General features: G+C 37.4%; 1 protein-coding gene across 1 annotated transcript in view; it reads right to left on the reverse strand.

Annotated features, from left to right (window-relative positions):
* Positions 1-13,721, reverse strand: part of PTCH1 (patched 1) — a 42,281-nt gene extending 28,560 nt beyond the window's left edge. Inside the window, exons 1-10 of the mRNA XM_009998068.1 lie at positions 13,522-13,721; positions 12,159-12,228; positions 11,955-12,046; positions 10,246-10,444; positions 9,516-9,637; positions 8,155-8,302; positions 7,224-7,355; positions 6,770-6,925; positions 6,047-6,145; positions 4,663-4,788 (exon numbers count right to left, since the gene is read on the reverse strand). Coding sequence (XP_009996370.1) covers positions 4,663-4,788; positions 6,047-6,145; positions 6,770-6,925; positions 7,224-7,355; positions 8,155-8,302; positions 9,516-9,637; positions 10,246-10,444; positions 11,955-12,046; positions 12,159-12,228; positions 13,522-13,652 — 1,275 coding nt within the window. The 5' untranslated portion in view covers positions 13,653-13,721. The remainder of the gene's footprint in view (positions 1-4,662; positions 4,789-6,046; positions 6,146-6,769; positions 6,926-7,223; positions 7,356-8,154; positions 8,303-9,515; positions 9,638-10,245; positions 10,445-11,954; positions 12,047-12,158; positions 12,229-13,521) is intronic.
* Positions 13,722-14,212: the final 491 nt, after the last annotated feature.

Consider the following 14,212-nt stretch of genomic DNA (forward strand, 5'->3'; position numbering starts at 1 on the left):
AAAACTAATACTTAAGCATATGGTAGAGAAGTTGCTAAAATTAGTTACATGCATGTTTGAATTTTTAAGGAGCATCAAAACTAATCCAACAACACACAGTATATCTGCCTACTAGCATGGCATCTCTATTCAAAACAACTAGAGTTTATTTACATTGTGCCATCCTGGCGTTGATGCACCAACTCTGCAAGAAAATATTTTTAAACAATGCTCTCTATCCCGATTCACACTTAAATAGATTATTAGCGTGTTAATACCACACTTCCTATATATTGCACTCCCTCCCTCATCTACTTTTCCAGCATTTCAAAAATATAACAGTTCTCAGTTGTCAGAATTAAATACAGAAAATACTATTCTTGTATCAATTCTAATTTACTATCCTATCAAAGAACATCCCTGTGATTTAATAAGGAAAGGGAAGGAAGAACTGTTGATTCAGTCTCTGATCTGAAGCATCAGCCAATGCCTTCCTTCCCAATATGTGGCTGGGAACAGGAATGTATGAGAAAACCAGTCATGGTAATACCCACAATCTGTAACAATTACATTAACTGGAAAAGCATCAATGAAACAAACTGAGGTAGCAGAGCTTCCAGAGTACAGGTAACCTGTTAGCTGAGGCTTAGTATTTTTGGGAACAAGGCATCTCCTCTCATCCCTTCAGAGAAGAATGGTCAAATGTGAGAGGAAAGGGCCTCAGACCACTTCTTTCAGAAATCAAGAAAGGTAAGATTAGGTCTAGAAGGAATGAAATGGGGACTACTCGAGGGTGTAAAATGAAGGCATTCAGTAAAGTGAGATCAGTGTAGCAAAAATCCATTAATCAGAACAAACTGTTGGTCACTTTCCGAGAAACATGCTCCACTTTGTGCATCTTTTAATCAAGCGCAGCCCCAAAATATTATTGCTGCTGCAACTGTTAATGGAGACAGAAGAATGGCAGTCTGTGCTGGAGGCAGCAAGGGAGACAGGAGCCAGGCTGGCAGGCTGGGGCCTCATTGAAGGTATGTGCTGGTATGTGCCATTCCTGGCAGCCCACCCAAGGAGAACGGGTGTGCTGCATAGCCAGAGGTGATGAACAGACAAGGAGGTCTGTCAGGGAAACTTCCACCCTACTGCTGCCTGTCTGCAACTCCCTCCTGACAGCATACAGACTTGGATCTCCCCCCTCCCCTCCCTCTTTTCCTTTAGGCTTTAATTTTGCTTGTTAAATTCTTGTGTCAGGAGCAGTGAAAGGTAAATTATGGGTAAAAGCAGGGGGACAAACCACTTCAACAGAGTAAGGTAACTGAAGTTCTTTCTCTCTACAAACCTACCACCACCACCTGGTCACGCACTTTTACATTTAGGAAAAAAAAAATCTTGTTATTCTTACAGTGAGGGAAAAAGGTACTGCTAAGACTTACAGGGAAAAGTTCCACCCCTGCTCATTAGTGAATCCATACCATTCCTCTGCTGTTAGGGGAGGAAGTTTCTGGTGTGATCAAGAAGAAGTAGAAGAATTTTTGTGAAGCTGTACCTTCTCTTTTCTGGTATGGAGGAACCATAAACAGTGTCCAAATAGTCTGTCTGAAGAAAATAATTCAGTCCAGTGGTAGTTATACTCTGCCTTGTCTCTTCCTTCTTTTATAATCAAAACAAAGGGCTATGTTTAAGACATGCCTACTGCAAACTCCAAAAACTTTCAGTGGATTTCTCTGATAACTACCTCCTCTGCCACAGTTTTAAGAAATGAAATACATCTGAAAACTCAGGACCTACTCCTTCTAAGTCCTGAGCACTCTTAAAGTTGATTCTTGTGACTGAGTACTGGGGACGTATTCAGCATCTCAAAGCCCTAAAACAACTTGAAAAGGGGTCTAAGATCAACAAATGAAAAAATTCAAATAGTGAAAAAGCTAAAATAGTTAATATCTGCATTATGGAATTGATTTTTATTACTTCACTTTCAAAAGGTTGATTTCCAGTTTTTAAAACTTGGCAAGAACTAACCCTAGCGAAGTCCTAAGACAGCATGAGACTTGCAGTATTTGAGTTCCATAAAGTAAATTAACAGCTCAGAAATATCAATGAACTGCTTTAACTGGCAGAATAGACCAGAAGCTGAGAAGAAGAAAGCACTAATATGCAAAACACGAATTTCTAACTAAAAGTTGGGCTCACAGATGTAGGAAACCATTTATTGTCCCTGAGCAGCTGGTTTATTTCACAGATACTGGGCCTCAAAAATTATGGAAACTTTTACAAATATCTTGCAATGTCTTAAGAAAAGTGAATTAAGGGCAAAACAAGGTCAAGAGCAATCCTTTTTCTGAGCCTATCTGTTAAAAATTCTCTATCTAGATGAGAAGAAGGCAGCATCTGTGGAAAGTGAATGTGGTATTTCATTGCTTTGTAAGTCTTGCTAGGAAGCTATCAAAGACAGCAAGAACTTCTTGTTTAAACAAGCCTGAGTAAAAGGGAGAGGGAGGAAAAAGACTCTAAATATAAAGAAATCCATATATAAATACAGACCACCCACCAAAATCTGCCTTGGCTATCTGACTTGGAATGCCGTGATTAATTATCACCAAATTTTACCTGGTGAAGATAGGCAAAGGAAGTAATAGATGTTCCTTTCTAACAACAAAGGATGTTATTTTAGCGGTTCCTAGCGTATACATATATCAGTTGTATATATTCCTCTAGCACGAGTAACTCCTCATCACAGGTCTCCAGCTGCCCCTTTTTTGCATGTTTTTCATGCCTTATATACACACAAGGGATTATTATGTGCAAACAAAGACAAATTACAAATGCACATGAGAAAAGATTGAGCAACTCAAACATTAATTTTTGGATACTTAGAAGTTCCCATACATAGAGTCCATGTTAATCACTGCCTTAGATAGGACTACAATCATGTTGGTTTTATTCTGAATGATACCAATATGTTTATACATGAATATGTTGAAATTTAACTGGAAAGTTTGTCATTTTGTTATGAGGACTTTGTTTTATGAACTTTCAGTGACTTAGTCTACAATGTGGCAGCAAGCAAAATGCAAGGACTACAAGAAAGGTATATTTAACTTATACTCAGTTTATAGTAACAACTGCAGTTGTTGTCTCCACTTATACTCCAAAGGCAACCTGTCATGTTCTGATATGAAGAGTGAGAACAGAGAAATAATGAGCAAAATTTCATCAGGTAAGAAATAATTTATTTTGGTGGCTCATACTCAACAAACAGCTTAGCAGTGTGATTAGGAAAAAATGGGCAATCTTTGTTGAGTACTTCTTGTAAGATGCTTGTAGGCTTAAAGCACAGGTACTAGAAAGTATGAAAAAACATACTTCTCCTCTGATCTCTAGAGAGGATCTGCAGTATCCTCTTAGCTGCTTAAGGTACATGTTGAATATTTGAAACTGGACCATAGATTTAGGAGGCATAAATAATTTCTTCCAACAGAGTAAGTGTTACACTTCAAAAAAGTATTTCACACATTGAAATCAGCAGAGCTAAATACTGCTAACCATTGAAGGCTAAGGATCTAGTTTTAGTTGCCACAGACATCTGATAAACAAAGCAGAACACTAATGAGGCTTTCACTTTCCCTATTCAGTACTAAATTGCCTATGAGAAAGAAATGGTAAAGAAATTATTAATGCTTATTGGTAACATAACAGCAATTGCAAACAGTTTACTATTTTACAGCTTAATGCAGGCATACTTAAAACTCTGAAAACAGAAATAATTGCCGAATGTAAAAAAGAAAATAGCAGCCCTTGCTTCCTCTGGGTAGCCAAGGACTCAAGGTGAATAAAAAATTATTGGAGAATTAGGCTGCAGCAGAAGAAGAGTAACTACTGAAAAAGTAGTTTGCTGGCTCTGCACCAAGGCCAGACAGTGCTTTAACTTGCTTATGTATTAAACCAGTGTCAGGGAGGAAGTAGGAACTCGCAAACCTTTCTTCAAAGAGCCCTTCCTTTTTGAAGAGAGCTTTCTCCAGCATCCTTAATATTTCATATTCCTGAAGATATATTATTGCAAACAAATACAAGAAGACAAAGGGAGAGCAAGTGATACATGATTCAATATATAAAATTCACATTTTCTCTCAAAGCAGTTGGAACATAAAATTCTTGAAGTTTTCTGCAAGTTTGCTAAAATTAGATTGGGAGCAAGGCAGTACAAACTGCTGCAGCAATAAATAATACGGCAAATGCATATTTGCTGTCATTGCACTTTGGTCACTGTTTTTAAGAGCAGAAAATTGGACAAACATGAATGAAAGGATTAAAATCCTGCTTGGGAAGGTTACAGTACATATTACAGTCTACTCCTCTTGACTTCAGAACACAAATCTGTCTGGAGACTCGTTTCTGCTTAGTTTCATACATATTGGTTTTTGCCTTCAACCCAGCTGAGATGGAGCAGGGTACCTTTTCACCTGCTAACAGGATGCAAGAGTCTCTCCAGGCATGAGAAATGGGAGGAGCAGAATCAAAGGCAGGCAGCAGTTGTTGCTACCCAGATCTACGGTAAACAGTGATCACGCACTGATTCAGTGAACTGCAGAGCACTGGAGACTTGGGCACCACCACTAGCAAGTATCATCAGTGGCCTTTCAGGATGGGATCATGCATAAGAGCTAACAAAAGAGGAGATAAACTTACTTGGAGTGAAAATGCTCGTAAAGCAGGAATAGGGATTAAAGCAGCCATAAAGAAAGCAGTAACATTGCTGATAGATGTAAGGGCTACACTTGCTCCTGTTCGCTTCAGACATTCACCTGTTCTGTCCTGCAACAAAAATAATGTATCTTAAAGGTCAAGCGAATAAGGCGATGTCCTGCACATGAAAGGGTCATCCTACAGATAGAACATAGTAACAGTGAAAAATTATACTAATGGAATTCTGAATGCAAGTGTGCATTTGAGAGTATATGAGAATAAACAATATACTAAATACACTGTTCAGGAGAAAAGCGGATGACATATGAAGTCTTCATGTTTTTTGCAGGTAGAAAACATTATCAAAGCTGATTCTAGCTTCAGAACACAAAACTAGACAGGTACAGACATTATATCAAATACATCTGTAATTAAGATGTATTTTCTACTAGTGGAGTCACTTGGTGCTCTCATTTTTCAGATAAAATAAGCTTGTATTAACAGCATAGAGGCATAACATAGCTACACATCTTGAAGAAGTATGTAACAAAACAAAACAACCTAAAACCCAGAGACCACATTTGCAGGCATATGGAGGTTGTAGTAAAGTAAGGATGTAGTGCTTACATGGTGGAAAAAGCACATGGAAGACATTGCTTGTACAAAACAGAATGAGCAATACATGGCTTTTAAATGGTTTGTACTTCAGATATTAAACTTTGGACTGAATAACAAAAGGTCAATAAAAGGCAAGGATTATAAAAGTGATGTCATCTCAAATTTCATAACATTAATATGTTATGCTTTGACTGTCATGGTCTATTACAAGCATCAGAAAATAAAAACAAGATAAAAATATACAAAATAACTCAAATTTAAGGCCATAACAAATAGGTAAAGGTAACAGCTGATACAAATAAAAATAAATGCTTTGGTTTTAAGCTGTCCACCTTCTCTTTTTTTCACTTTAATATTTTTGTGGTCTTCCATTAAAAGCATGATATCACTGAACTGTCTGACTCGTATTAAGTTTGTTCTTAAATTTACTTTGATGTTTGCTGAAATTTTAGGCAGAACTTGGATTATGTAAATTAGGCTTCATAGGACAGCTATAAATTAAATATTCAAGGCAAAATAAATCTAAGCTACTATAAAAAAAAAAAGAAAAAAGAGAAGAATGTGAATATTCCTAAACATTCTAGCATAACAGCATTGTCATGATTTCCTGTTGTGACAGAAACAGGAATTTCCAGACCCTAGGAAAAGCTATTGAGAAAAACAAATGTGATTTTTTTAAATCACTACCAATTTGTTCTGAATACAGTTATGTTTTCCTATATCAAACCTTTTGTTTTAATCTTCTCCCAAATCCCCATTTTGTCATTACCTCAAATGGAATTCTCTTATTCTGCCCTGTTTCACTAAATGCATGTGCCAGTAGGAAAACATCATCTACTCCAACTCCAAGAGCAAGAAAAGGCAAAACCTTGGGGGAGAAACAAAACAAAAACCAAGAAGGTTGTTTTATGATCTGTCATGAAGCTAGCCATTAAATGGCTAATTAAAGCAAATTTTACTTTCCGCAATACAGAAATCCAAGGGTAAAATGAAATCAAAAGGACACAATACAGCTATTAACCTTTATTCTGAAATACTGCTGGAGAACTAGCAGTATATCATTTACAGGTAGAAAATACTATAAAAAGTAATTCAAGTTTTGGGTAGACAAAGAGTATCTGATAAGAATTCAAAGTTATGTTTTAAATATTTTCAGAATTTGAACCTGCTGATACATTCAGATATAAAGACAAAATCCACAGCTTCTTATGTACAACTAGTGCCCGCACTCCTATTAGGACACAGAAAAATCAAATTGCCCAGAATCTATTAATCATACAAACTACACAATATCTGCCTTTTTCTCTAGTATCATTTGGCAGCATGATCACTTCATTTCTCATGGCATAAGCTATGAGATAGGAGAAGGGCACAAGTAAAATCTGGAGGCAAAATACTCTTGCAGCTTTTTTTTCTCCTCAAATGTTCAGTTTGTGTTTATTTACTAACAGAGTAGTTGTAATTTAAGAGCAGACTTGTGTCTCCTAAATACCTGAGTTGTGGCAGCGTTAAAGGAAATTCCAATCAATGAGCACAGGCCCAATCCTGCTGCCACTGAGAGTGCAACCAACAAGACTCCTGCCAGCCCCACGGCGCCCTGAGACTTGGCACAGTCCCACCGCAGCATTGTTAAACAGGCATAGGCAAGCTACAGCAAGTGGGGGGAGAGAAGGAATTGGGGAAGAAAAAAAGCAAAATATTAGAATGGATCCTTCTCTAATAGCTCTCTCCCCAGCCAACATACACATCCTTAAAAACAGTTTTAAACAGCAAAGACACATCACAGGTTTTACATGGAGAAACAGGTGACAAGCCTGACACCAAAGTTTACAAACTGTAGGTTTTATTTTAAATATGCCTAAAATATTATGAACTACTGTAACAATAAAGCAGTTAGTTAGGTCCTGTTCTACTACCAGAAAAGTTAAATAAAATTATTTTATTACCATTAACAAGTAGCCACTAGCTACTCTGATAACACTGACATCAGAAAATGACTTTAGGATGTCATCCAGCGTGGTCGTAGTAAAGGAAAGCACCTTCTGGGTAGAGTTTTGTGCAACACTTTGGTGAACAACCTATAAAAAGAAAATTTGGTGTGACCTAAGAAAAATTAATTGCTATAATCTACAGCACACGTCTGAAATCAACTATTTTTCTCATAATGTTCCTGTGAAAGCCCACACCTGACACAGAGATTACATCGATGCTACAAATGTGTTTTGTCCTTATTTCCTGAAAACTACTGATTATCAGACAAGAATTTGCACCTTTGAGAAAAGGCTGCTGTTTTCCCAGCTCATTCAAAACATTTAATTGGAATCCTCTTCCCATAACTCCATCATGAATTTGGTGCACTGCAAGTTTTCCCTTTAATCCCAAGCCAGCAGTCTCTCCGGGCTTCTACTTCCCTCTCTGCCTGGCCATTCACAGAGGTGAGAAGCAGCACAGCAGAGGTCAGAGCGTGTGACACAGAAGCCAGGCACTGTCACAGACCCTTCCCACCTGGGGTGCTGCTGGAAGAGTGGCCCATGGCTGGCTAATGTTTTCCAGGCGCCTTTAGAATAACCACACCAACCAAGAGCATTTACATTCCAGCTAGGTCTCTGGTTGCTTCTCAGCCTTAGCAAAGCAAATATGTCCCAGACAGCAAAGTGTAAAACCTTCATGACTTCTCCTATGTGAATAAACAAGCAGCTTCTTAATTAGAAATAAATAAATAAATAAATAATCCAACCCAACTTAAAAACTGGGAGGCAATGACTCAGTTCCCTTCTAAACAGCTTACTTGAAGAAATACTACAAAAAGCCATGACACAAGGCAGTGGATCTCAGCAAGACTTCACAGTATGACATCTAGGTTATTTTCAGTTTTACCTCAACATACATCCTCTGCCAGGCTTCCAGAATTGCTGCTGCCTTATCCTCATTCCAGTTGATATGTGAAACATATTCATACCCCTTGAAGTGTTCATACATTTGCTTGGGAGTCATTAACTGAAACATGGTTTGCAAAGCCTGAGCACTGTGATATGGAAAGAAAAGGAGGAAGAGGCATAAAATGAGCTTTTTCTGGAAATTATGTTAATGACATCAAGTCCCTATGAGACCCTACCCAGGAGCTTGCATGGGTTCTTGATTTTATAGGGCACATATTCATACTAAAATTGAACCAAGTATTATTATTCTACTGTGTATCTGACGCAGCTGTACTAGTCTATGCTGTATTGAGGCTAAATCTGTGATCTGTTTCAGGAGCAAAGAATGTAACCCTAAAAATCAGTTGTAATGATCATGGCGGACAGACATTACTGTGAGGATGCCAAAGGAACAGTTATTTCCATGAGATCTTGTAAATGCTGTTGGCAACTTGTTATTTAAAGAATCTTAGTCTTTGTCGTCCCTCACAGAGAAATGCCAGATTAAACTCATCATGTCTAACAAGCTGCAAGGAGTACACAATGGCAATAAGTATCCATCCTGATTCTCCACAATACGCAACTCTTTTCAAAAACTTCAGAAGCTTAAAGAATTACTTCATTTTTCACTAAAAATACATTATTTGGCTCCCTGCTGTAAGACTTATCAATGTTTAGTGTGAATGTAAAAAAGGCCAAAATTAATATTAAAAGTTCTCGTAAAAGTTTTCTGTGGTCTGATTGGTCTGATTATGCTTAATTTAGTTTAGCATGGCCTACCTTTTTCAGGACAGTTCTATATCACACATATTTCGTGTTCTGAGATTTTTTCAAAAGTTTTGAAACAGAGGGATTTGTTTAATCACTCAAAACTGTATTCCAGATGTAGGAAAACAAACCCAGGCTTTTATCTGTATTGATTCTGAACAAGAAGTTCTGTGGAGATTCTTAAATTCTGAGAAGTTAAAAGAGTGAGCACATTATTCAAATTATTATTTAAAAATATGATCAATGTTCAGTGCTTTAAACACTGTTCAATGTTTTGTACATATATTCTAAATAACAAAGTTGCCAGAAAAAAGCTTTTTTTCTGAGTGATGTACACTATCATTCTGGGGTCAGGAGGAAGAAGCAATGATGCCTCCTTTAATTCAAACAACTCTCTAATCACTCTTTTAAATTCTCTGCTCTTGAGGCATGCCCTCCTAAAGTGGGATTCATAATGCACATGAAGGGTAGTACATTATGCACAATGCTTCTCATGTGCCCCAAAACCCAAAGTCTAAGAAAAACTTTGAAATTTTCTTCAAATATTTTTACCTGACAAGTTTACCAGAACTGTTCTTGACTGTACCACCTATAATCAGCTCCTCCTGCCAATGCATGTATTTTCTTGACAGTCCATAACATCCACCACTCAAAACAAGAGCTACATCAAGAGGCTAGAAAAAATTAGAGAGAAGCAATTAATCAGTTTCTTAACTTCAGACAAACTTATACCCTAATTCAACACTCAGTGCACTAGAATAATGGATATTCAAGGAAATCTAGGAGGTCTACAAAGATAACTGTGTCCAGCAAATCAAGTTGAACAAACAAGCCAGATACTTGTTGATGAGATGGCAATTTCTCCAAAGCCTGCTCTGGTTGATAAAGGAATACATAAACTTGAGGCCTGTTAATTTGAATTCTTCACAAAAAACATAAAAACTGACATTACTTGAATGAAGGCTTTGCTGAGTGGCACGAGTGTGTACTGGCAGCTGTATTCCAGCAGTGGCTATGTCTGTCTGAGGTGTGCTAAAACGCCACATCACCACCTTGCCACACCGAGCCAGCTGCTGACAGCTGCACTCTTGCTCTAATACACGGGATCAAGCTTTCCATCACAGAATGAGGGGAAGTTCATAACTATGGGCTAAGAGCATATAGCAGGAACAGGAAAATTACATCACTCAAGAAGAAAATGGTACCACCTTCTCTCATCTTTACCCTCCCCCCACACTCTGGCCTCCCTTGAAAAGATACGCACAAGGACAAGCAAACTTACTTTGGTGGAATTTTTATTGGGAGCTGTGATTGGGCAGTCGGGATCAGCAGGATTCAGGCAGGGTCGATCCATATAACCATGACCAACCCCTGCTTTATTCAGCATTTCTTCCCAGCTGTCTACTTGGTAGTTTATTTTCTTTAACTCTTCCAAGAATTCTAAGGGGTCAAAGTTGATCCACTGCAAAGGAGGCTTCCCTCTGCAAAAGAAACCGGGAGCAAATGACACATAGAAAAGACAAAAGAAGTACTGAAACAAACATATTTTTAAAATTCATGTTTGTATAAATAATTGAGTTTTTTTCTGTTACAAGTGAAAAATCTTTCCTGGTAAGGTTGTTTCATAAAATGTAAGGCATTTGTTTCATAAAACATAAGGTATGTTTAAATTAGATGTGTTTGTACTCTTCTTGCAGCCCAGTTGTAATTTTAACAAAAATACTAAGAACTTACAAAGTTGTATGAAACAGAATATTCACAGGTTCAAATTTATTTCATTTACAAGAAAGGCAAAACAAATCATCAAGCAACTAAACAACAAAAAAGCAGCTGCTTCAAAGAATTTGGGGGAGAGAGTAAGGAGAGAAGGAAAGAAGAGAGGGGACTGAGGAAAGAAAGCCTTTCTCATAGTATCAGATTACTTCTTGCTAGTCTAGTAATCATCTTGCAAATGTAATCAATCAATATAGCTGATCTTTGTTTATCTATAACAATACCACACTCCTTCAAATGCCCTGGCAGCTTGAGGATCAACCATCAGGCTTTCCTTGCTACCATGGCTGTCACCGCTATCACTGTCATGTATCCCACCCCCCACCTCTGAATTTGTGATGTTGACAGACTAAAAAGGCTTTTGGCTGCCTTATTCTGTGGCTCAAACCACACTGTATCTGCTTAACCAGGCTTAAGTCATTATTCTGAATCTCCCAACCAGAAAACACAAACCCTTTTATTTTCCCATCTAAAACTGTACACTAAAGGTTAGGAGACGGCCATTGCAAATTGCGTTTACTGAGACATACAAACCAGGACAGAAACAATAACTCAAATGCTAACTCTTTGAATAATTAACAGAAAGTGCCTGCACAGATTAGCAATTAACTCTTTAAAGGATTCAGGGCTTTTAATATCACACTTTTAAACTGTGAGAAACCACTCATAAAAGATACTATATGGTTTATTTAATGATCTCATAAGCAGAGGATTTGTTCTGTATTTCTTAGGAAGACTTGAGATTTAACCCAAGATAATTTTCTTAAGAATAATGTTTGCAGCCAATCAGTGGTTTTGTATTTGATGGGGGGAAGGGGGAGAAAGAGCAAACAGAAAACTCATTAAAATAAAAAAACCCACAAGAATCAAGTTTACTTCAGGGAATAAAAAAAAAAACCAATAGACATAAAATTCTTAAAGCTTGAATTCAGATCTCAAATTTTATTTGCATGCTAGCATTATTCTGCATGCTAGCAGAACAGGGACAATAACATACGATACAAATCGATGCCTACAAATAATGTCTTTAGAAACAGGAAAATCTTTGTTGAACAAAAAAAAAATCCATGCATATTTTCTATAGAGACACTACCACTACATTTTATCTTTTTTTTTCCGTTAAACCAGAATATCAATAAGCAATGGGTATGCAACTGAAATATCATACACAATTATATAATTAAACTCAGATGAGAAAGTTTTAAAAAACATGCTTACAACAGATAAGCAGTTCCTGACTGTAGCTTTGCTCCCTCCCAGAAGCAGTCCAAAGGAGTGATAATTAGGCAGGGATAAAGATATTCTATGATCTGTCAAAATCAGAAAGGAAAAAAACACATTTATACTAGAACATCATTAAAGCAGCACAAGCCAAATAATGAGAATACACAGATCTTGTAATTAAATGCCTGCTACACATACCTGGTCCATGTAACCTGCTTCTGTGATGAGTTCTCCTGATTTGTAACATAAATGTTCCAATTTCCACTGTCTGAAAGAAATATTAAGAACAACTACTTTTTGTTTGCACAATTACTGGCAAGTTATTTTTAAAATGTAAGAGACACTTGAAATTGCAACTCCTATACACATACTGGCTTCAAGCAGCAAAATGAGAAAGACATATTATTCATCACGGATATACTACACCTCACCAAAAAAAAAAAAAAAAAGAGAGAAAGAAAAAGAAAAAGCCTTTATTTTGTAGTTACAGACTAGATATTTGTTTCATTTATTCTCACATTCTCTATAAAACTCAAAAAACTAATGGAGCCGCTTTTGGATGAACAAGCTAGTCAGCACGTTACAGGGACAGAAATCCATCTTGGTATAAAGAAGATTGTTTGTGACTTAAGTTATCACTCAGTGACACAAGTGAGAAAGAAGCTAGCTCAGAGGACTAGAATATTCCCAGCTGACTCACACATTCAGGAGAAAAGAAACAATTAAGATTTCTGCCTTCTGTTTTCAGCTATGTTACAACTTCCACTGCCATAACTTCTAACAGCATAGACGAGGCAGGAGCTGTGTAGAAGATAATTGGAGCCCTGGCATTAGTTCACTGAAGCATCAGCTGAATATACTGAAAAGATATGCTGAAAGACCAGGTTTCAGTCCTCACAGACAGCACCCCTGGGCACATTGTCACCTAAGCAGTAACCCTGGAGGAACCACTTTTCAGGAAGACATGTCACTAGCTCAAAGCTTGCACCTTCCTAAGGTGCACCTTTTTAATATTTTTGCTCGCCAACACTCAACTCCCAACCTTCAGTGTGTGCACACAGACACTCCCACAGCCAACTCTATTATGTCTGTTATTAAACAGCTATTATTCTAGTCACTGCCATTTCTCATGCATCTGCATTTCCCTTTATATCCAAACTATTGGAAGGATAGTAACTTCTGCTACTGTTCAAAGTCATCATGTACCTCATGATGGTGTCAGCAAGTGAATCCAACTCTAAAATGGAAGGATTTTCAATATTAGGAATCCCATCCATAAGGTCCTATGAAGCACATGGATGTTCTATGGAGCACAGATATCACTTCCCTGCTAGGACAAACACTGAATACTGTAGCACTGCTTGTTAAAAGCCAATTTGTCACTACTGTCATGTCACAATCTATCAACATCAAGTATCAGAAACGAGTGAAATTCAAATCAAAACAGTCTTACGGGAAAGGTTCTGAAGTGCTAACCATTTTCAAATATACAGAGGGAAGCATGTGTGCCCACTTTTCATCTGTTACAGATGATCAAGAAAACTTTTGCTTTTTGTCTTACCTGTTGTACATATAGATATGTACTCTGCTGGCCTGAAGCGCAGAATCAAGGTGCTGTTGGAGTGCTTCTGTTGTTAGTATATTAGCACCATCTTCCTGTGGAGTCTGGATCATGAGCTGGGGGTTAAACATGGCCTCTTCTCCAATCTTCTGCCGTGTGTAATTTAACTCCCGACTCACTCGTCCACCAACTGATGAATAAATATCAACAGTTTTATATTAGCCAGTAACTGCTTTTCCTGGATTCAGTCGATGAGCACTCTCATATCAGAAAAATTACACCAGGGTGCATGGATTACTCTGTTTCAAACTGACCACAGTAACTCTCAAACTAGTAACAACTTCATTTTAGTAACACTGCAACAAAAAAGCATATTCCTCATTAAAATACCATTGCCTCTAATGTACTAAAACATTGATATTCAAACTGAAACCCAGTTTTTTCTACATTATAACCAATATCCCATATGTAAAAATTAAAAACAAACAAACAAAAAACCCCAAACCAAACCTTTTCTTTGCAGACCAGACCAAATACTATGTTACAATGTCTTACCCTTGTATAAACAGTTCTGCTCCAATAGCACATTTCAAGATAAATAGCTTTAATTTATACTCTTCTCCTAAATAATCCAGCAAAGGCAGAAGAAGAGCATGAGTACGCATTTCAGCCTTACACAAAAAAGAAAAAA

The sequence above is a fragment of the Chaetura pelagica genome, unplaced genomic scaffold (genome assembly GCF_000747805.2).
Source record: "Chaetura pelagica isolate M959 unplaced genomic scaffold, ChaPel_1.0 scaffold255, whole genome shotgun sequence".
NCBI classification, from domain to species: domain Eukaryota; kingdom Metazoa; phylum Chordata; class Aves; order Apodiformes; family Apodidae; genus Chaetura; species Chaetura pelagica.